Source organism: Melanotaenia boesemani, chromosome 15, assembly GCF_017639745.1.
Source record: "Melanotaenia boesemani isolate fMelBoe1 chromosome 15, fMelBoe1.pri, whole genome shotgun sequence".
NCBI classification, from domain to species: domain Eukaryota; kingdom Metazoa; phylum Chordata; class Actinopteri; order Atheriniformes; family Melanotaeniidae; genus Melanotaenia; species Melanotaenia boesemani.
Genome location: NC_055696.1, coordinates 122427 through 145102, shown reverse-complemented (window position 1 = coordinate 145102; position 22676 = coordinate 122427). Strand labels below are relative to the sequence as shown.

The 22676-nt window shown below is 43.7% G+C and overlaps 1 protein-coding gene across 7 annotated transcripts in view; it reads right to left on the bottom strand.

The window, feature by feature from the left end:
• Positions 1–22676, bottom strand: part of arhgap32b (Rho GTPase activating protein 32b) — a 141052-nt gene that overhangs the window by 11065 nt on the left and 107311 nt on the right. For 4 of the 7 annotated variants that reach the window (XM_042007847.1, XM_042007851.1, XM_042007848.1 and 1 more), the window contains 6 exons: positions 22559–22636; positions 17880–17961; positions 16021–16071; positions 15594–15668; positions 2674–2823; positions 77–179 (listed from right to left, as the gene is read on the bottom strand). In XM_042007847.1, coding sequence (XP_041863781.1) covers positions 77–179; positions 2674–2823; positions 15594–15668; positions 16021–16071; positions 17880–17961; positions 22559–22636 — 539 coding nt within the window. Of the gene's footprint in view, positions 1–76; positions 180–2673; positions 2824–9876; positions 10076–15593; positions 15669–16020; positions 16072–17879; positions 17962–22558; positions 22637–22676 lie in introns of those variants that run through there. The other 3 variants (XM_042007849.1, XM_042007853.1, XM_042007854.1) reach the window with 3 other exon arrangements.

The following is a 22676-nucleotide window of genomic DNA, read 5'->3' as shown; positions in this document are numbered from 1 at the left end:
GTTCGACATTAGATGTGTGAACTGGCACGAAGACCCTAAAACCGATCCTGTGCCAAGCTGGTGTGCATCTTCTTACCGCAGTTTCTGGATGTTTGAGGCGATCCCAGAGAGGCGGTAAATGCCGTCCACCACGCCGTGCTTCTCAATGAACTCTGTGCAGCTCTTGAGGACCTGGGGCACTGCAGAGAAAAAAACCCAAACAAAAACACTCTGTGAGACAGACTGCAGTTTTCCACGGACTGCATATTAAGATAACCTGCTAAGAGGAGTTGATCAAGTACGCTCTGCTTCCAATGCTGGCAAAGTACAGATAAAAAAAGAAAAGCCTTAAAAACACACGGCTCTTTATTTTGCTGCAGCAGCCATGGATCAGTGACTTTGTTTATATGATATGAGGTCAGAGAGTATGTGTGTTCGAGGTTCTCAGGCCTCCACCATCACTCATCATCTGCAGGGTGACAGCGGCTGCAGCTGCTCTGAGAAATTCCACACAAAGCCGGAGAGAAAAATGAGGAAACGTGTCCTCCAGCAGAGCAGAGCGCTGACGTAAGAAGGCATTACACCGATCAGCCGTACACTCGTCACGTCAGCAGGGTGGCGCTCGGCTTCCCAACCAGCCAGAAACACCTTAACGGCGTCCAGCCCCCAAAACTAAGAAAAAACTACAGCACAGTCAAACCAAGTAAGACTTTATTTATCCCAGAGGGAACATGAATGTTCCTTCTTTTTTCTTTTAGAAAAAGTAATAGTTAATTAGAAGATATTGCCTTGTTCAGAGGGCGATGACTGGAGGAATAATCTCCGGTGCCTTCAGAAGTTTTCACACTAGAAACCATCACAGGCCTCCAGGAAAAGTCATGGAAAGAACATTGTTGGGGAAGCTGTTTTATTTAGTTAAAAACAGACAAAAAATGACAATTTATTGTAAACTCTGGGATTTAAACATACTAGCCGTTTGCTTTAGATAAATATATAAAAATAAATAAATTTTATTAAATAAAATATCGGCCTTGTTTTCACGTCAAACTATGCAAGAAAAAAAATATAATCACCTTTTAATTTACATTTCTGAAACAAATATCCAAAAACATACATTAAAAACATGTAAATGTACAGAGAAAATAATAAAAATGAAGGTGAAGAGGATGTGTAATGTTGTAGTAAAACAGGTTAAATGTCACACAGCTGCTTTAGGCCTGTAATCCGTGATGAACCTGGAGCTTTTACAGCCATTTTCTTTCTGCGTCGCACGTTTCGAATCTGTTACGCTGTGAAACTGGAGTTCAGATTAAAAACCTCCGGCTGCACACTGGCATGAAATGGTCCATACACTGATACGCAAACGGCCCTCCGTTAATCATGAAGGTCATTAGCAACTCGTCTAATCAATTCAGCCGTCTTCCACAGATATTCAGATGTTGCACTTAATTAAAGAAGAGGAGGATCAGTGACATATATATACACAGGTATACAATGAAGGGCCAAAGATAGACCCTTGTGGGCCAGAGGACAGGGGTTACAAATTAGCCTGCTAGAAACGTGTATGCATGCCACTTACTTTCCATTATTTTATGAAGCAATGGTTTATGCATTTAAACTAGCAAGTAAAGAAAAACAAATACTCCCTCAATCCTAAAGAAATGAGACACAACTGGCTCTTCAGTTGAGACTAAAACCAAACTGCATTAAAAATGAACAAGTGTTCAAATTATAGCTGACCTGCTCAAAAAACGCTGGAACTTAAACGCTTGTGGTCATGCTGTCCTCTACGACCCTGCTCGGCTTCAATATTCAAATATAAAAGCACATTAGGCCATCTGATTCTTCCTCTCAAATGTAAGTCGCTTTGGATAAAAGCGTCGCTAAATGACTGTAGAATAGAATAGAATCTTATTTGTGCTTCTGAGCCGAGTTTCAGTGTTCATGAGTTTGATGATTCAACCCTGAACACCTTCAAGTCAAGGTAAAGAAACATTGACAGACGTCAGGGATCAGCTTCTTCCTCCATGAACAGTCATGCGACCACAGCTTATTAAATGAACCTGACTCACTGCGAGTGAAGGAAGATGAGCGGCTTCATGTCCACACATGATCCGTTATCATGGACAAATGGGAGCGTCACACTGGTGTCAACATGAAGTGGAATGAAGTTATTGATCGGGGCTTGCAGCATAGTAGCATCCCTCAGACGATCGGAGATGGAGTCAATGCCAAACAGCAGAAAAGACGTCTTTATCCTGCAGTTTAGTCACTGACTCCATCACAGCGCCTCACCTGCAACACACCCTGTCTGCAGAAGATCAGTGTTCATGTGGATTTCTGGAAAACCGTCACCTCATAGCAGCAGATCATCCTGTTTAATAGCATTATCTCCTAGCCTAAATGCTAAGCTAAAAGGCTACTGGCTGCAGGTTCGCAACAGTGAAATCAATATTCACATGTGACAGTAAGTCAATAATCGTGTAAACATAAATGTCAAGCTGTTTAGATAGCAGAAAGAATTTGTCATGATAAGAGATCTGCTATAAATAAAGTTATGGTAGGAAATTTTTATTAAAAAAGGGAAAAAAGCTGTGCACATGTCCGTTAATACAACCACTGCAGTTCACACTCGTGCTGTTAGCAGATTAATAAAAGAAGTGCACGTGTGAGAGGGAAAGCAGTGCTACTCACCATCATGTCCTGAGTTGAGGAGGTGCTCCCCCAGATCGCAGCCAAACACCCTCTCTCGGAGGATGCCCCTCTGCTTCAGCTTCTGCTTGGTGGGCCTGGACTTCATGAAGGAGCGCAAGAAGGTGATCAGTTTCCCGTGTTTCTTAGACACTGAGGAGGGAAGACAGGAAGCACACCTTACACCACAGTAAGTCCAGGCTGGACGCCGACTGGCTTCACACAGGATCAGTCCATGCAGCGGAGCGCAAGCCCAGCCCGCCAGCTTCATTCTAATGCAAACTCTCTTCATGCATGTGTAGCTTCCTTCATGTAAAGGCTTCGCTCTGAAATACCACTTCCCTGGCAACTACAAAGGAATCCTCCACATTCCCCACCAGCACCGTCTGCTCCCTTCAAAAACAACAATGGGAGCAGAAAACAGCAGCCAATGCTAAAGACGTGGAAGCTATCAGGGGAATCCAACCATACGCACATTTTTGAAGGTCTGAAAATCATGCAGTATTCCTCCGATGAAGCTGGGTCAGACGACTCGACCCGACAGTGCAGGTGGATCAACATGCCAGCATCTTTTTAAAGTACATCTACTGCATTTAAAGCTTTTTAAGCTGTCACAGCTCTGAGGACATTCGAGTGTCAGTTTCTCGTCTGCTCTAAACTGTGAACCCTTACATCATATTCAGGCTATTTATTAACTGCACAGTCCTCTTCTTTGATATTTGGAGACAAATAAGGAAAGCAGGAACACTTAGTGAAGATTTCTAAATGCAATACTAAAAGTCCCCATTACTTATTAACTGCAGAGCTCTTTCTCCTGAACCACCACTGCATCTTTCCATCAACTTCTCCCGCCTGAAGAAGAAAAGTGCTCTGTTGGATCCATTTTTCCCTCTTATGCTCTTGTTTGGCAGACTTTCACGTCATACTCATCATAAAAGGGGAGACCTAAACTAACTGTGAGATTCAGCTTCTCTCCTGCAGCTGAAAGTAGGCCACTGCTTCCAGACCTGCAGAATTCAAACAAGCTGAATGCGTTTGGAAGTTAATGCAAATAATAAAGGTTCCTGCAGAGTCTAATTCAGCCATTAGCCAGCTGTGATCATCAGGAAGATGCCATAACGCCTCTCGGCCTTACTGCTGCAGGATCTCGTCAGCCACGGTTTTACTTTGCTGGATAATTTACTTTAATTATGTTTGTTTTGAGAAAATATTTCTGTTCTTTCTGTTTCTTTTTTTTAGTTATTAGATCCATTTGAAGGGTCTAAATCTATAAACATGATGTCAGATATAGGACCATCATGCACCAGGGAGACAAGCAGCAGTCAAGGAAGACGGATCGATTTAGTATTTTACTTGCAATGGACGAATAAACTATCAAAACTTATTGATTTTGTTTAGACACTGGACTTCCTTCTGTTTTACGTGCATAAAGAACGGTCCATGTTGCATCGGTGGCTCTTGTGGATTATGTTTTATTAGAAGAAACGTCACCAGTGATGAGGCTGCTTGTACGAAATGCTAAATATACAGTATGTGTAACTGGCTGCTTGAGTGCTTTAATATCCACACCAGAGAAGAGCTAATGAGCTGATTTCAGAGGAAGGCTTTGCAGCTGAATTGATCTAACAAAACGCACATGATGCTGAGAGAAAAATGCTCCCATATTTCAAAATAAGCAAAAGCACAGAACTAAGGTAAGCTGTCATGAAGTTAGTAGTGATGTCACAATCGCTGTTAAATTAACTCATCAAATAAATGCAATTTAACCAAAGTTCAATTATTTGGTCTAGATGTTCAATTTCCTCCATATCCAAGACCAGATGTGCCATTCAAAGTTGACGGTGAACAGCACGATCAGCTCTTACTCCTCAACCATTCTCAGCACCGGTATCTACAAACAGAAGTCCTTGTTCCATCTGAAGGGAAAGTGGAGCTACAATTCTCCCTCAGGAAGAAATTCCTTTTGCGCTGCTGAAGCCGCAAACAAAACCGCTGAGGCAGCTTCGCTTACTTACTGTTGAGGCTTTGAAAGGGACCTTCAGTATCACAGAGGGAGGATGAGGAGGAGGAGGAGGAAGCTGACTGTGCAACTCATGCTGACACGTCGCAGACTGACTGGAAGCCATGAGGGAGACCAGTTCAGTCACCAACACGCCTCAGAAGATGAACCGAGAGTCCCGTCTGCTTACTGCCAGCCTGGAAACTGAGCATGCTCAGTCCTGATGCTGCTACGACGCCGGCCGATGGAGGCTGAACAACTTCCTGTGACTTTAATTATGTGGCAATTAACAAGGCTTTCCTGAAAATCTGCATTAGAAGAAGCAGATACATGTTCTCCCGTTTATGGTGAGCTTGATTCAGATTTAAGGTTGTAATGTTTTAACATTCCAGTTAAATGTCTAAAGCTCCACAACTGAGTCATAGACCAACAGGGCTGACCTTGAGAAAGCTGCCTACCACACACAAGCTGAACATGAACATAGAGGCGGAAGATAAACAGCTCCAACACAGCAGGAGCCCACAGCTCAGTGTTTTTAATGACCCGACCACAAAGAGTCACAGCTTAGATTTAACTGGGAAAAGCTCCCACTGGACGAATGTGTTTAGGCTGGAAATAACCGATGATGTGCACAGCTTCTCGTTCATTTAACAGCCAGTTAGACGACATTCCTGGAATCACAGAAAAGATCTTTTATTTCAGGAGGATCAGATTATCGGTCTGCATAAAGTACACTAAAAAATTAGCAACTCAAGTTTGGCTAAGAAATGTCCATTATTAAACCCTGAAAGGATCTTTAAAGGAGAAATCTGACGCTGCCGGGATCCAATCAGAGAAGTGACACATGAATCGAGCACCAGCGACCAGACATGAACCCAGTGAGAAATGTTGGGATGTGCTGGAGAAGAAATGATGCCACGGCAAACAGAAGCAATAACCAAATACCAAAAGTAGTCCAAGTAAATATTAGTGACTTTTTTTTGGATGTGGAGGTTGTTTTTTTTTCAGCTCTTATCAAGTCCTGTAAGGAGACCAAGTAGAATAAGTCATAGAATAACTCAAATATCTCTTTAATGCAAATTGGCAAAGAAAAATGGTTTCTGTTCAAGTCTGTTCTGCCAGGCGACACTCCATGACGGAGGGGGCACGCGTGTTGGCCTCTACATGCTTTAACAAAGAAACCCAGGATTTGAAAGACCAGAGTAAAAACAGAAAAGGACGATTATAATGTCTGAAGAGGATTAACAGGTTTCACTTGACGCGCTCAGCTGACTGCATCTAATGAAGCCTTTCCCCAGGAGACTCCGGAGAGGAGATACGATCATCAAGAGGTGAGCAGGAAGGAGGCCAAACATCACAGCAGGAACAATTACAGATGTGTGCCGATTAAAACCATGGCCTCGTTCCTTTCAGTTAGCGGAGAGCTTGTCAGACTTTTTTCCCCTTACAGGCCAGAGGAAAATTCCAGTTTTACTGCTAAACAGATTAGTGTCCCAGCTTCCTAAAGTAGAGCAGCAACAGCACACAGCGCCGTCCCCAGACTGCAACACTTGCTACAACAGTACTAGTGAGAGGCTGTAGCTGGAAGAGCCTCCACAGCCAGGGACACGCTCCCAAGTAGGAAATTCAAACAACCGCCTGCTTGGTGGTACAGTCACAAAATCACCCAGTCTATCAATTTCCTTGCTTTGTGATCTTTCAAATAAACCAGACATTCTCCACTGAGACATGACAGCTGCAGACTGTTTGCATTGCTTCTGCGAACAGAGGGAGGCTGTTTGTGCGTGGTGCGTTCAGGTGTCAACAACAGCTGTCTACTGTACTGTATATAGTTACTGTATAACTTATGGCTGCTCGATTATGGGAAAAATGATAATCACGATTATTTTGATTGAAATTGAGATCGCGATTATTTAACACAATTAGAGAAAGAGAGAGGGCGCGCAGGGTTGGGGGTGGGGTGTGTGTGTTGGTGTGTGTGTTGTTTGTCTCAGACCAGCAGCTACGTTCTACCCAGTGTGATCTGGTAAAACATTAGTCTGGAGACATTTCATTTTCACGTCGAAATCCGCGTCAATAAAATGTAGCGCAACATTAATATACGGCTCTATGGTGCGGCTTGACCACAGGTCTGCAGCGGTGGCGAAACATCGTACTGTAGCGACGTTCGTCACAACACCCTCCTCATCCAGGGCAGGGAGAGATACTCCACTAACATGGAGACGAGATGTGATGCTGTTTGTCCAAAGTGTTGATGAGTTTCTTAAAGGTCCCATATTATACACTTTATTCCCAATCTGAGACCATTCATTAATATCTAAATGAAATATTTCCGCCATGGTATGGACAAATCGACCCTCAGTTTGAGTGCAGCGGCTTCTCTTCACCTCCCTCTTTTTAGCAGCTTCAGAAATGTGCCGTTTATGGTGGGCGGAACCCTGGTGGAGCAGCTCAGCTGTTGGCTCCGCCCATCGCATCGCCCGTCATGAGGTGATTGACAGGTTAGGCCTTAGCGGTTACTAGACGCTGATTACAGCGTAGTGAAGGATAAACAAACGCCGGAACACCGGAACCCATTCCTGAAGAAGTTCGAGCAAGAAGACTAACAGTACTGCTCTTACCTCTCCAGCTGTGTCACGGACAGTTGGTATTGAACCTGGCTTCAGCTTCAAACAGTTGGCGAAGCCTGCTTTCCATGCACCCATGTTGTGGAAACAGTCCTCTTTGAAATGCTGGCCACAGACATGCAAAACCTTTGGAAGTTTTCCGGGTACATTTCCTCCAAAAATAAAATTAATCCACTCAGTCCTCGTGGGTTCAGTGGATGGAAGTAAAAAAACGTTTTCGTGTTCATTTATGCAGCCACAAACAGAACAGTGCTCCTGTCGCTTAGCCATGTCCGCTAACGAGGGTTGCCGAAGAGGGAAAAACACTGGGCGCTAGGTGATTTTTAGAGGGCGGGCTTTGAGAGCCGGTAGACGGGTCCATCGCTCTGTGGGGAGTGGTTATTGTCCCTTATGACGTCATAACGTACACGCTTTCAAACAAGCTCATTTCAGCGCTTACTTCCCTAGAGGTGGAGCATGGGGGAGAGAGAGCGCCTGAAAGAGTTTCACACTTACGGGTCTCCTACACATGCGGGGGGACCAGTATGACTGTTCCAAAACCATTAAAAAGTGAATTTTGCATAATATGGGACCTTTAAATTCTGCCTCATCACGCAAGTTCGATAGAAAATGAATGGAGAAGGAGCGACTTCGCCTCCCGTGTGTCCAGCCCATAACTGGTGAGGTGTTTGCAAGTGGCACTAAATAAAACTAAAGCAGACGGGGCTGTGGGAGGAGTCTGCAGCAGAGCGCTGCAATGTCTGCTGTGCTCGATTTGCAACTGAAAACAGCACAAGAGGAAACTGTGAAAGACAAAAATAATCAGATCCTTTCATTTTTATGATAGTTGAAAACCCAGATTGTAATCGCGATTAAAATTCAATTAATTGTCCAGCCCTAGTATAACTTGTATATGCTCCCTCTGGGTCAAATATTACAGAACTATAGCATTTATTATCAAAGTTATGCAGATGATACACAACTTTATGTGTCTCTGTCACCAGATGACTGCAGACCAGCAGACTTATTGTGTCAGTGTCTGGAGCAAATAAACACCTGGATGAAGGAGAATTTTCTTCAATTAAATGAAGATAAAACTGAGATTATTCTGTTTGGTAGCAAAGAGAAGAGGGTCAGCATTGGCAAACACCTGGAGACTCGGGCTCTTAAAACTACCGACCAAGTTGGTAACCTGGGAGTGTTGATAGACTCAGACCTGACTTTCAGCAGCCACATCAAAGCTTCACTAAGAAGCTTTTTACCATCAACAGGATTAAAAGTTTAGTCTCCCAGTAAGACCAGGAGAAACTCATCCATGCATTCATCTCCAGTAGGCTGGATTACTGTAATGGTCTTTTAACGGGACTTCCTAAAAAGAACATTAAACATCTGCAGCTCATCCAGAACGCTGCTGCTAGAGTTTTAACCAGGACTAAGAGATCTGAACACATCACACCAGTTTTAAAATCTTTACACTGGTTTCCAGTCAGTCACAGAATAGATTTTAAAACCCTTCTGATTGCTTATATCCCAGAATGGTTTAGGCCCAGAATACATCTGTGATATGTTCAGAGAATATAAACCTAGCAGAGCTCTTAGAGTCAAAGACTCTGGTCAACTAGTCCAGACCAGAGTCCAGACTAAACATGGAGAAGCAGCATTTAGCTGTTATGCTGCAAACAAATGGAACAAACTGCCAGTGGAGATTAAACTTTCACCAAATGTAGACATTTTTAAATCCAGGTTAAAAACATTTCTTTTCTCATGCGCCTATGCATAAAATCTGCACGGAAACTTTTTTAACTTATCTTGCTTTTAATCATTTTAATGTAATTTATTATTTTATTGTGATTATGGGTTGATGCCTTTTACTGTTTCTAAATATCCGTAATGTTTTTGTTTTATGTAAAGCACTTTGAATTGTCCTGTACATGAAATGTGTTGTACTAATAAACTGTCTTGCTGAAAAACAGTCATGAGTGATTTCGGCCTCTTGTTTCCACAAAAGAGTCAAAGCGACCGAGACAGAAGCAGCAAAGTCTCACTGTTTAATGTCTCTGGACTCACATGTTAGGTTTAGTCCTGTTTTCCCTGCACCTAAACTAATTATACACGATGTGGCAGCAAATAAAGTAACAGCGATGAGCGCAAGAGATTTTATCAACCCAAGCGGGCCTGACTTCACTTCCAGTTTTTTATAACTATGATGGCGGTAAAACCGATTTTAAAAAAGGAGGAAAAAGTAAATATTAAGAAGAATCATTAGATATCTGAAAGAAATTACAAAACTATAAAATAGTCTTAGATTTCATTGAGTTTCACTAACTCGTCTGGTTAAATATCTCCAACGTTTCACCAGACGACACCTGAGAAAGTTATTCATTAAAGAATTTTCCTTCGTGATATTTGCCGGAAATTTACGTCAGAAAATGGGAAGAAAATATCAAATTAGAAGTTATTGCTAAGAAGCATCAATTTTCCAGACGTACCCATAAACCCATCTGTCACTTTTTAGTCCTTATGGAAAAACGAAACGAGAAAGAGCAAGACAGCTACAAAAATGGACATTCATACAGAGTCAGAAGCTCTCAGACGTCCTACCTTTGCTCCATAACAATGGACGCTCCCTGAAGGCTTCAGGACGGTAGCTCAAAAAGTCCAAAAATGTCGCCTCTCTTTTCCGCAAACTTTACACCAGTTCAAAATAACAAGAGACACCTTTCAGAGGGCGACCAGGTGTCTTGAACAAAGACAATAAAAGTTTAAAGTTCATGCAGACCGACGAGGCGCGCGGACTCCGTCTCCTCACAGCGCCGCTTGCGCTGCCTTCAAGTGCTCCCGGAAATATGACGACTGCAGATGGAGCTCCCTGTATGTGAAAGCGCTGCTGGAGCTAAGAGCATAAAGTAAATACGATGGAGAGTAAGACTGAACAACATCTTTAAAACCAATAAAGTTGACAAGCTGCAACTTTATATACATAATTCATAACATAAGATTCTACAAACTTCTATCATAATTTAAGCACTTTTAAAGCATTTTCAAGAGGATTTTCTAATTCTGTAAACTGAAAAAGTATAAAACATGGTCAAAATGACAATTTATCATATGAAATCAGATGCTACTGTACTATCATTTTTATTTTACAAAAGGGTGACAAATAAAGAGGGAAAATGACCAAAGTTGAATTTTTCAAAAGTAAATTTTAAGCAAACTTGTCATCCAATACAACCTGAATGACAGACTGACAAATCAACTGATTTCAATAAATTCTAAAAGAAAAGGCCACATTTCCTGCAACGCTGAAGGCAACAGTAAATGGGAGGTTACAGTGTACAGGCTGTCTCAGCTGCATACCCACTTTTATTCTATTAAATGTTAAATGCTTAATCTGAAACACTTTTTGCTCACAGTTCTCTCCCTGACACCATGTTCCCCTGCCTGGTATAAGGAGCCCCTCTAAAAAGCCCCAGACCATCCAAACAGCTCCAGCTGGTCTGGTGTCAGTAAGGAAGACAGGCAGGCCAGATCTCACATAGGTTCTCCAGCTTTGCCTTTAAGTAAACTCTCCCTCCTAATGGGCCAAAAGGCCCCAGATAGCATCATCTTATCAACTCATTTGGAAGCTTTGACCATAAGAAGTCACATTAAGTTGAATAATAAACCAATTTGTTGCTGGTTTAGAATCATAAGACTTCTACAGTCTGGTTCTACAACCGTTTCTATGTACTTACATTTATGTACTTTGCTACAGTTTGGGAAATTTAATTCATGTGATAAAGTCATGATATCTTCAGTATTAGCATCGAAATCAACAACAGTTTTACCCCTTAACAACTAAAGGTTTTAATCTAAAAACCCAACTGGATCCAAACAAAAAGATTCACTCCAAAGCCAGAAAGATAAAGACGGAGGTTTATGACAGAACTTATTTAATCTCCTGACTGTTTATTTACCCTGTTATGCATTAAAACAACCAAAGTCCTGGTTAATTACGAATTACTTCACCAAACAGGATGTAAAGTAGCAAGCAGCTGTGTTTTATTCATCTACCAGAGTGCTTGAGCTGTTTCTTAAAAAGCCTCATATTTAACCCTGAACATATACTGCTTACTCCCTCTGCAAGCAGGAAGCAGCAAATTCCTGTCATGACATCTTATTCCACGTAGGAGCATAAAAGCTGTGTGCATTCAACCATGCAGCAGCTATTTTACATAGATACCAATAATCTATTTGACTTGCAGAGATGCTGAAAAAAGGAGGAATTGTGTCTCAGGAATTAATGCAAAGTTTATTGTACTGAAGTGGAACGCAAAGCTGACTAAAACAAATGAACATGGCAGTAAAAATGAATTCCTACCAGTTGGCTAAACGCCTGCGTGTGTTGCAACCGCAGAGGAAGTGTGAAAATTGAGTTTCTGTAATGAGGTGCTGATGCGACACAGCAATAAATAAACTGTTGTGGTGCTTCAGATAGTTTTGACAAACAAGCAACAGTGAGACAAAGTCTGAGTTAGAGTGAAATCAAAAACAGCCTCCTCCTCAGAAAAAAGGTGAAATGACAGTAACAGTCTTTCTGAAGCTTCAAGAGGCATTTTTTACTCAAGGCATCTTGCATAGTTTCACAGCACCAGGAAATGATCTGAAATCCTTGGGAAAGGGAGGACAAATCATACCCTGTCTCACATTCTCTCCACGTTTCCCTTCCTCTGCCTCACAAACCAGCTGTCTTGGCTCACGTATGCTCGCAGCTGCCCAGATCACGCGTCCCCGGACATGCAGAGGGGAGCAGGAGGAGAGTAGGCTCTGCATCTGGGTCAGGTCTACTGGGCTGTCTGCACAGGAAAGAGATCCGACTGTCACTACTTCACAGAAGTTCACAACTCTTAATTTTTCCAAATGTATGTCAACAAAAACAGTCAATTTTAACAGAACGGAGCAGCGTCTCCTGCACAAAACACCAGCGTGCTGGCTGAAGGATTAATAATCTCCCAGCTTGTACAGTCTCCATTTTAACTGGAGCAGTCCTGCATGTTGACAATTTCCATCCAGCAAAAGGTTAGTGGTGAGCAGAGCACGGATTTTCCAACGCTGCGTAGCTCCCTGCAGGAATGTGCTCTTTTAGTCGCCATGGAGAGGGAGACGGAGGTTCTAACTCTTGCGAGACAAAGCTTAACGCTCTATGGATGGCTTTACAGGCCCCTTCATTGTAAAAGGATTAAATAAATCAAGGCTGGTCGAGAACCTGCACCACAGCAGTCCTGCAGCGGGCTTTCAGCTTCAACCAAACAGATGCACATAAACACAGCTGGTCTTCGTCCACACGGCGTACGTTCAGCAGCTCAGAGTAATGTTGCAGTAACCCGGCTCACCCCTCAAGTCATTAGCATACACCTTGAGGGGCCACTGCAGAGAAAAGAACAAGGCTGGAGGGGTAACATTGCTCTCTTTTGAGACTGTGATTCGGTCTTACACCACCACCCACTTTTATGCACAAAGCCCTTTTTAAGACAGCTTTTTATCTTTGCAGACAGACGACATGCTAAATACACTCAGGGCACACTTGACTGGACAAATCTAAAATACATCTATCACATATGGAGATGGTTAACCGGATTTTAAATGAAAGAGAAAATAACAGATTTTATAACCAAAAGATTTGGGAGAAACGTGAGCTATCTGCTCTTCGCATAGGTAAAATTGATTCCAAGACTTTTTTTTCCACACTATGCCGTACACACTTGGCTGTTAATGTACAACCAGTGCAGCTAAAGGCTTATTAGGGCGTGTATCCAACATAGCTGTCATTTCTGGGGAGAGTCTATATGGCTGTATGAAACTGTGATAAAAAGTACTGCACCCAGCATCTTTTTATCACAAAGCTTCGTCTTTTGTCATCAGCTGCTCTCAGCACTTTCTTTGAAATTGAAAATCTAAAACCTTACTTTCAAAAAAGCTGATGTGCTGAACATACAACAACAATAAAAACAGAATTCAATGATGTGCAGACCTCACAAAGCCATATTTTATTCCGAACAGATCACAAACAACATACCAGATGTTGAAACTGACATTTCTCCAGTAGTTCATTTTATAGTTGATGGCAGCAACACTTCTATAAGAAGTTGGAACAGGAGCAACAAAAGCCTGGAAAAGTAACTGGAACAAGTCAAAAACAAATGAAGGAGCTAATCAGGTTAGCTGGCAGCAGGTCAGTAACATGGCTGGGTATAACCGGAGCATTTCAGAGAGGCAGAGTCTCTCAACTGTAAAAATTGGCACAATCTAAAAACTGTGGAATAATTTCAATAAAATGTTCCTCAATGTAAACTTGGAAAGACTTTAAAGACTTTGGTGATATTTTTCACAGCAGATGATGGGATCTTCAGATAATTAGGAGGAAACTGTGTGCATTAAACAGAGCTGAAGGTCAAAACTATACTGTTTTATCTGCAGGCCCTCGGGCAGCTCTACTTTATAAGCAAACCTGAATCTCTACTGGAAACCAGTGCATGAGCTCAGGACGACTTCCAGAAATCACTGTCAACACGAGCTCCCTGAAATCCATCAAATTACAACCAGTAACATAACCAAAAACCATCAACCACATCCTGCATCCATCACAGCAGCATGTTTCACAGGAGAAGAGCCCGGCTGCTGAACTGGCCTGCCTGCAGTCCAGACCTTTCACCAGTACACAACATCTGGAGCATCATGGAAGCAGAAATCCAACAACCAAGGTCCAGGGGCCTCATCTGTAAAGCTGGCGTAGGAACAAAAACTGGCATATGCTAAATATGGTCAACTTTTGGGATTTATGAAAACCTTGAACCTTGAAAAACTTGACAGGAGAATGTTCCTATTTTTTACACCATGCTGAACATCACCCTGGAACTACTTTTTACACCATGCTGAACACCACCCTGGAACTACTTTTTACACCATGCTGAACATCACCCTGGAACTACTTTTTACACCATGCCGAACATCACCCTGGAGCTAGTTTTTACACCATGCCGAACATCATCCTGGAACTACTTTTTACACCATGCTGAACATCACCCTGGAACTACTTTTTACACCATGCCGAACATCACCCTGGAACTACTTTTTACACCGTGCCGAACATCACCCTGGAACTAGTTTTTACACCATGCCGAACATCATCCTGGAACTACTTTTTACACCGTGCCAAACATCACCCTGGAACTACTTTTTACACCGTGCCGAACATCATCCTGGAACTACTTTTTACACCGTGCCGAACATCACCCTGGAACTAGTTTTTACACCGTGCCGAACGTCACCCTGGAACTACTTTTTACACCGTGCCGAACATCATCCTGGAACTACTTTTTACACTGTGCCGAACATCATCCTGGAACTACTTTTTACACCGTGCCGAACATCACCCTGGAACTACTTTTTACACTGCGTCGCCACCCTTTTCCACACATGTTGCTGCCATCAAATTTAAAATATAATCATATTTTCCATGTGAAATGAAATGTCTCAGTTTCCACATCTGATTTGTTATTTATGTTCTATTAGGAATAAAATGTGGATTAATGAGATCTGTAAATCAGTTAATTCTGTTTTATTTACGTCCTACCTGCATGCCGACTTTTTGGAATTGAGGTTGCATGTACTTCGTAGATGCCATCAAATTTATTTATTAATTAATTTCAGGAAAACAATGAAAAATAAACTTTCTCTTAAAATTTTTGTGTCGACTGTGTCGCCAACATCAGAGAGATGATCAGGATAAAGAAAAAAAATACATGCTGATATTTGTGTGATAATGGCAACCAGTTAGTCCACCAAATAACAGCAATACACACACAGATGCTATGAGGTTAATCATCTTCTCCCACTACCAAACTTCTGAAAGAAATCCAACATAAAACCACCCGTTTAACTCAAAACAGTCGGGGATTAAAGCTTCTTGGTACATCTGTCTCTATTGAATCCTCAGAGTCAGTAGTGGCAGTCTAATGGGATGTGTCTTCTGTTTGATGCTTATGGAGGAAAAACAACAATAAACAATCTGTTTATTAATCAAACACTGGAAAAGGAAGCATTTCCAAGCCTCACATTAGCATTTTTCTACCACAGAAAGGTGTATGTGGACCCAAGCCTTCTAAAAGTGCACAAGATTTTCACCAGAGTGAAGACTGAAACACCCAGTTTAAAATACTGCGGCAGGTATGCAGACATATCAGAGTCACACAGTGCAAACACATCACTCAGGAGGTGAGGAGTTAGTTCATTTTTGGTTAGAAGGTGGCGGCATAACACACTGAGGAGTTTTCGTCTACCTGAACTTAGGTTGTAGTGGTTTAACGGGTCGGCCACCCATGCACTGTCCTCTATTACACTCTCCATCTCCAAGTCTGCATGCATTCCCATGGACAGATGGACCAACACACATTTGAATGGATGGATGATGGAGGCATGAGAGAGTCAGAGGGAGAGAAGGACTTCAAGTTAGAGAACACAGCAACTGTGTACTTTTGGATTGTAAGTGTCAAACTAGGAAAAAAGTCTAATTATCAGATAAGTGTTCCTACATTTTAGCTTTAAAATTGAATTTCAACATATTTAAAAGTTGTTTTCCTAATTTTGGGGTAATGTCTCCCACTCGTATTAGTAAAACATGGAGTGCACATTGAGGATGAACAGCTGTGTGTTTGTGTGGGTGGATGGGTGTGCAGAGCGCAGACAGGCAGGTATACCAACACGCACAGGGAGGGAAGAGGCTCCAGGAAGCAGGCTGCAGCCCGGAGCAGGGGGAGGCTGAGGCAGAGGAGTCACAGTCAGATGCAACAATGGAGACACATGCTCACTTAGCACACAATCCTGAGCTGTCAGATAACAATGTGAGGGTTCACACATATGCAGGTGCTTTAAACTACAAGCTGTGTAATCGTTTATTTTGCAGGTGATTATTTAGAACGTGTGTGTTAATACGCATCTATAAAAATCTGAACAGGTAAATTAATCACATGACCTGCAGATATTCTGCAATGAAGCCAGTGTACAACTAAACAAACAAGGACACATGCATGACCACATGGACATGTTTTCAGGGTGATCCATTAACACGGCGTTAATGCATATAGCAGCGCTTTACGGTCGCCTGTCCCCCCGTCAGAGATCTGGAGTCACGGCGGGTTCAATCTGTTTCTTCTTGTTTTTCCACTGAAACTTACTTTTTACATCTTATATCCCATTTTTTTTACCAGGATATTTCTTTGTAAACTTGTACATAATACTTCTTTGGATTTGGATAGAAGTTGCTAAGTGTGTTTTGTTTACACAGCAGTGCAGTTATTGCAGAACAGCCAGACTATTGACAGGTACATCACCCCTATTTTATCAACATTGGCTTTCAGTCAAAATTTCGTATTGACTTTAAAACTTTAGTTTTGACTTTCCAGGCGGTACATGCTCAGGCCCCCCAGTTTTTTGCCGACTTGCTGTGTCCCTAATTCTCAGGGCGCACCCTTCGGTCTTCAGGCCAGAGCCTCCTAAAGGTCCCAAAGACCCAGTTTAAGCCCGGTGTACTGGTTTGGGATGGCCATCATCACACATCTTTACCATGATGAACATTTCAGGTCGACTTCACGTGAGCCGGTTTGTTCCTTCTTAGAATCTCTGTAACTTCCACACAGGGAAAGAATTTTATCGTAACATGAGATTAGTCGTAGAAAATCATGCAATTAATTACAATTAAAGACTTTTATTGCTGCCCAGCACTAATAAAAATCAAACAAAAAATCAACACACATCAAAACATTGAAAGCAGTGGGGTGGGAGAGCAGATACCGTCAGACCTCAGGCTGTTAAAGAAACCCTGAACTTACGACATCCCCCATCTCTTTGTGTCTGGAGGGATCGCTGCATGTTGTCTCTGCTCTGCATCATTTCCTCTCGGCTTGGAGTCACACTCACCCACCCTGAAGCCAGCAGCATGGCTGTGACACTGAGCCATAGCCACAGATTGAAGATATGACATGGATTTGTAAAACACATGGAAAGGTTTACTCATCAAATGGACTCGCCCACGATGCAAGCCACGGTTTTTGACGGCTGCTGCGAAGTGCGAGCGGCTGCTAAATGCTGTTAAATGATTCTGAGGGCTTTGTTGTACGGTTTTCCAGATGCCAAAGAGCATATCTGTTTGCTCTGGACACCAACAGATAGCAGTTACTTACAGTGGATTTCCATAGAGCTGAGTCTGTATAACATGATCAGTAACCTATTTAAGAGACGTGTCAGAATGACGGGTTTCCGTTCGCAGGAAAATGCTCATAAACAGTCATGTTTATAATGTTGACTGTGGTACACTAAAGGTGATAAAGACCTCAAACATGACTCTGCATTTTCCTCTTTAGGCTATAGCATTTCTAACGAATGTCAAGTCATAAGCACACCGACACATAACCTTTTACCTTTCCCAAATATCAAAAGTCTGCTAGCCTGCCACACATGAGCCATACCATCCGTCACAGAGCTCCCCTCAAACACAGCTATACGAGTCAGACTGCAGCAAACCTCCTCTAACACGTTCCTTGTGGATGGACTGATGAAGGGAGCAGTACCTGGTTTTGGCACCGAGTTGGTCATGGACTGTGGCACTTTATCATTTATGAGCTCCACACACTCGCTGGGAAAGAAGCCAACCTGGACAGAGCAGGGAGAGAAGTCAGGTGAGGGGAGCAGTTACAGTCAAACCTTAATGAAACGAGGATACTGCTGCATGGCTGCTGGCCTTTTAAAGCTCATCATTCTGAGAACAGTCCTTTGTTTTGCTAACAATTAAAGTGTATTCTTCCTCTCTGATCAGATGAATTGTAGGTTAGGGTTAGGTTGCAGATTTACACCAAAATGCAAACCTTTTTCCTGAATACATGAAGATAGTACACAGACTAATGGCGAGCGCGCTGGTACAGGCAGAGTTTTTATCACCTTCTTAATGCACAAGTTTGTTCCCAACAACATTCATTCATATCTTTAGCATAAATTTGTATTTGGTACATCAACGTCAGGTTTCAAATCAAGAGGAAACAGCCTCTGTGTGGTTTTATGTGATCAAAAGAATCAGAATCAGAATCAGAATCAGAATCAGATTTATTGCCAAGTAACTTTCATTACAAGGAATTTGTTGTGATTTGACGGTGCCTACATATAAATAGATAAATATGAACCATAAAGATATGAACAAGCCAACTGAACATATAACATTAAGACTGAAAAACTATATAAGAGTGGAAATAAAAATTATGTACATAAAAATAAATAAGAGTAAAGTAGTGTATTTACATTAAATGAAATGTGCAGTCTGTAGTATAAAAATAAAAATGTACAAATTGAAGTGACCAATGAAGGGGGAGTGTGTTAATGCGTTGTCAGTCAGGTAAGTCTTTAGGTGAGTTCCAAAGCCTGATGGCAGAGGGGAAGAAACTGTTTTTGTGGCGGGAGGTTCTGGTTCTGATAGACCGCAGCCTCTGGCCAGAGGGGAGAGGATCAAACAGATGGTGTCCAGGGTGGGAGGGGTCAGCTGCTATCCTCCCTGCTCTCCTCAGGGTTCTGGAGGAGTAGAGTTCTGGGAGAGAAGGAAGGCTGCAGCCAATCACCTTTTCTGCAGAACGTATGATACGCTGCAGTCTGCACCTGTCCTTGGCAGAGGAAGCAGCGTACCAGACGGTGATGGAGGAGGTGAGGATGGACTCCACGATGGCAGTGTAGAAGTGGACCAGCATTGTCCGTGGTAGATTGAACTTCTTCAGCTGCCTCAGGAAGTACATCCTCTGCTGAGCCTTCTTGATGAGGGAGCTGATGTTCAGCTCCCATCTGAGGTCCTGGGAGATGATGGTGCCCAGGAAGCGGAAGGACTCCACAGTGTCCACTGGGGAGCCACGCAGGATGACAGGGGAGGGGGGGGGCTGTGCTCTTCCTGAAGTCCGTAATCATCTCTACTGTTTTGGAAGCATTGAGCTCCAGGCTGTTCTCGCTGCACCAAGCCATCAGACGGTCAATCTCCCATCTATAAGCAGACTCATCCCCACCAGAGATGAGTCCAATGAGGGTGGTGTCATCTGCAAACTTCAGGAGCTTGACAGACTGGTGACTGGAGGTGCAACTGTTCGTGTACAGAGAGAAGAGCAGGGGAGAAAGAACACAGCCTTGCGGGGAGCCGGTGCTGATCGTCCTGGAGTCCGAAGTGTGGCTTCCCAGTCTCACGCGCTGCTTCCTGTCCGACAGGAAGTCTGTGATCCACCTGCAAGTGGTGTCGGGCACGTTGAGTTGTGAAAGCTTGTCCTGCAGACGAGCCGGGACGATCGTGTTAAATGCGGAGCTGAAATCCACAAACAGGATCCTGACGTAGGATCCTGCAGAGTCCAGGTGCTGGAGGATGAAGTGAGTGGCCAGATTTACAGCATCGTCTACAGACCTGTTGGCTCTGTAGGCAAACTGTAGGGGGTCCAGGAGTGAGTCCGTGATGGATTTGAGGTGGGACAGAACCAGGCGCTCAAAGGATTTCATGACCACAGAGGTCAGGGCGACGGGTCTGTAGTCATTCAGTCCTGTGGGTCCTGGTTTCTTGGGGACTGGGATGATAGTGGATGCCTTGAAACATGCTGGTACATGGCATGTCTCCAGTGAGATGTTGAAGATGTCCGTGAACAGAGGAGACAGCTGGTCTGCACAGTGCTTCAGGCAGGCTGGAGACACGGAGTCTGGCCCAGCAGCTTTGCGGGGGTTCTGTCTCTTGAAGAGCCTATTTACATCTCTTTCAAGGACAGAGAGAGGTGATGGTGGGGGGGATGTGGGGAGGGGGCACTGTAATGGTGAGAGGTGTACAGCCTCTATTGTGGTGGTGGGGGAGGGGCTGGTAGGCTGGAGCCGGTGTGAGGTGTGGTGGGGGGAGGTGTGAGAGCTGTCCAGGTGGTCTTCAAAGCGGCAGTAGAAGTCGTTGAGGTTGTTGGCAAGACGTAGATCGTTAGCAGCGGGGGGAGCTCTTGGCTTGTAGTTGGTGATCTGCCTGAGCCCCCTCCAGACAGAAGCAGAGTCGTTAGAGGAGAACTGATGTTGGAGCTTCTTTGAGTACAGCTGTTTAGCATTCCTCACCGCCCTGCTGAACCTGTACTTGGCCTCTATGTACTCTGCTCTGTTGCCACTTTTGAAAGCCTTTTCCTTTTCAGACCTCAACTGTCCCAGTCTGGATGTGAACCAGGGCTTGTCATTATTATAAGTCACCCAGGTGCGTGTTGGTACACAGCAGTCCTCACAGAAGCTGATGTATGAGGTTACAGCTTCTGTGTACTCATCCAGACTGGTGGAAGCAGCCCTGAAGACATCCCAGTCAGTGCAGTCCAGACACGCCTTTAAGTCTTCTGCAGCTTCACTACACCACTTCTTTGATGTCCTCACCACAGGTTTAGAAAGTTTAAGTTTCTGTCTGTAGGCAGGAATCAGGTGGACCATGTTGTGGTCGGAGTGTCCCAGTGCAGCGCGGCTGACGGCGTGATATGCGTTACTGACGGTAGTGTAACAGTGATCGAGAATGTTCCCCTCCCTGGTAGCACATTTAATAAACTGTTTGTATTTAGGCAATTCCTGACTGAGTTTGCCTTTGTTGAAGTCCCCGAGGACAATAACCAAAGAGTCCGGGTTGGTCCGCTCCACTTCCAGTATCTGGTCGGCGAGTGCGCGCTGTGCGTCCTGCACGTTGCACTCCGGCGAGAAGTAAACACCGACCAGAATGAAGGAAGCGAACTCACGTGGGGAGTAGAATGGTTTTGCAGTTGATAATAAAAGTTTCCAGGAGGGGAGAACAGTGCCGTTGTATCACTGTTACGTCGTTGCACCAGCCAGCATTGGTGTAGAAACAAATACCTCCACCCTTTGTTTTGCCAGAGAGCCGCGTATCACGGTCCGCTCGGTGAAGCTGGAATCCATCCAGCTGTAGCGCGGAGTCCGGGATGTTCCCACACAGCCATGACTCGGTGAAGCACAAAACAGAGGATGAACGAAAGTCCTTGTTTCTCCTCAGCAGAAGATGAAGCTCGTCCATTTTATTGCCCAGTGAGCGCACATTAGAGAGAAATATTCCAGGTAGCGGCGTGCGTCTTCCTCGCTGGCGAAGGCGCACGAGCGCGCCGGCTCGTTTCCCCCTGCGTCGGCGTAAAGTTAAGGTGAGGGCACCTTTGACTAAAAAGTCCACTAAAACTGCTGTAGGAGCCAGAAACTCGGGAAACAAACCCCGTGGAGTTCTTTCCCGAATGTTCAGGAGTTCTTCTGTAGTGAAAGAGAGCCGCGAACCGAAACAAAAAACGGTGTTGACAAACAAAACAAGACAAAACAGAGCGCACCAACAAATCGAGGCAGCCATCCGCGGCGCCATCTTACAGTTGCTTACAGAAGAACATCTTACAGAAGATTTGTTATCCAGGCTCCATGTCTGAAACAAGGAATCCGTGAGAATTCGGTGGTCAAGACGAGAGGACGGCTTCTATTTGGACCTGCTGAAGGCCAGCTGAAAGCATTTTTTATTTACTGTGTCCAAAGGAATCTTCATACAAACACCACTGCAGCTGTGAAGGATAATCCATGTCTACCCACGCAGATCTCAAACTTAAAATCAGTATCAGATACAGGAGCATCGGGGGCTCCTGCACACAGTGGCTTCATCCAGCTGTGCTGCAGCATCTGCTGAAGTCTGCTGCATGGCTTCGGACCACAGTGTGTTGAATCTGAACCTTTGGCTGAGTTCAGGTTGACTTTAACTGTTACATTAAACATTGAATGGAGCCGGTCAAACAATGCATTGAGGGTGACGACGATGGGGGAGACGTCAGGTGTAAGGGCATCGCAACATGAACCAACCAGAACCAACTGGTCAAAGACTTGAAGCTTAGAGCTGTATGATCACACCAGCAGGAAGCCAGGAGTGCTGCTACACTGGCAAAAGTCAGTTTGTTTGACATCTATGGACCACGTAAAACCCGAGATGGTTTGAATTTTATAGTACGAGCATATTAGTGTTAAAGTGGTGAGGCTCTGCATTTCTGTTAATATAGTTATCTGTTGTCAGAAAAAATCCAGATCTCCACAAACTCAGCTGCACCATCGCCACATATCTGCACATATTTTGATTACATCTCAATTTGACCTCATATATTTACATTTGGCTCTATTTGGGACTCTGAGAAGGACTGTGTGTGAATAAAAACCAGGATCTGTGTCTTACTTTGTTTCTGCATGAAAGATGAAGTACCTGAAAGCCGTGCTTGCCCCTCCACCATGTGGTGTCTTCTTTAGGGGGCATGTCAATCACAGACACAATGTCGCCAACCTGCAGGGAGCAACATTAAACATTAAACAAAATTAAACTT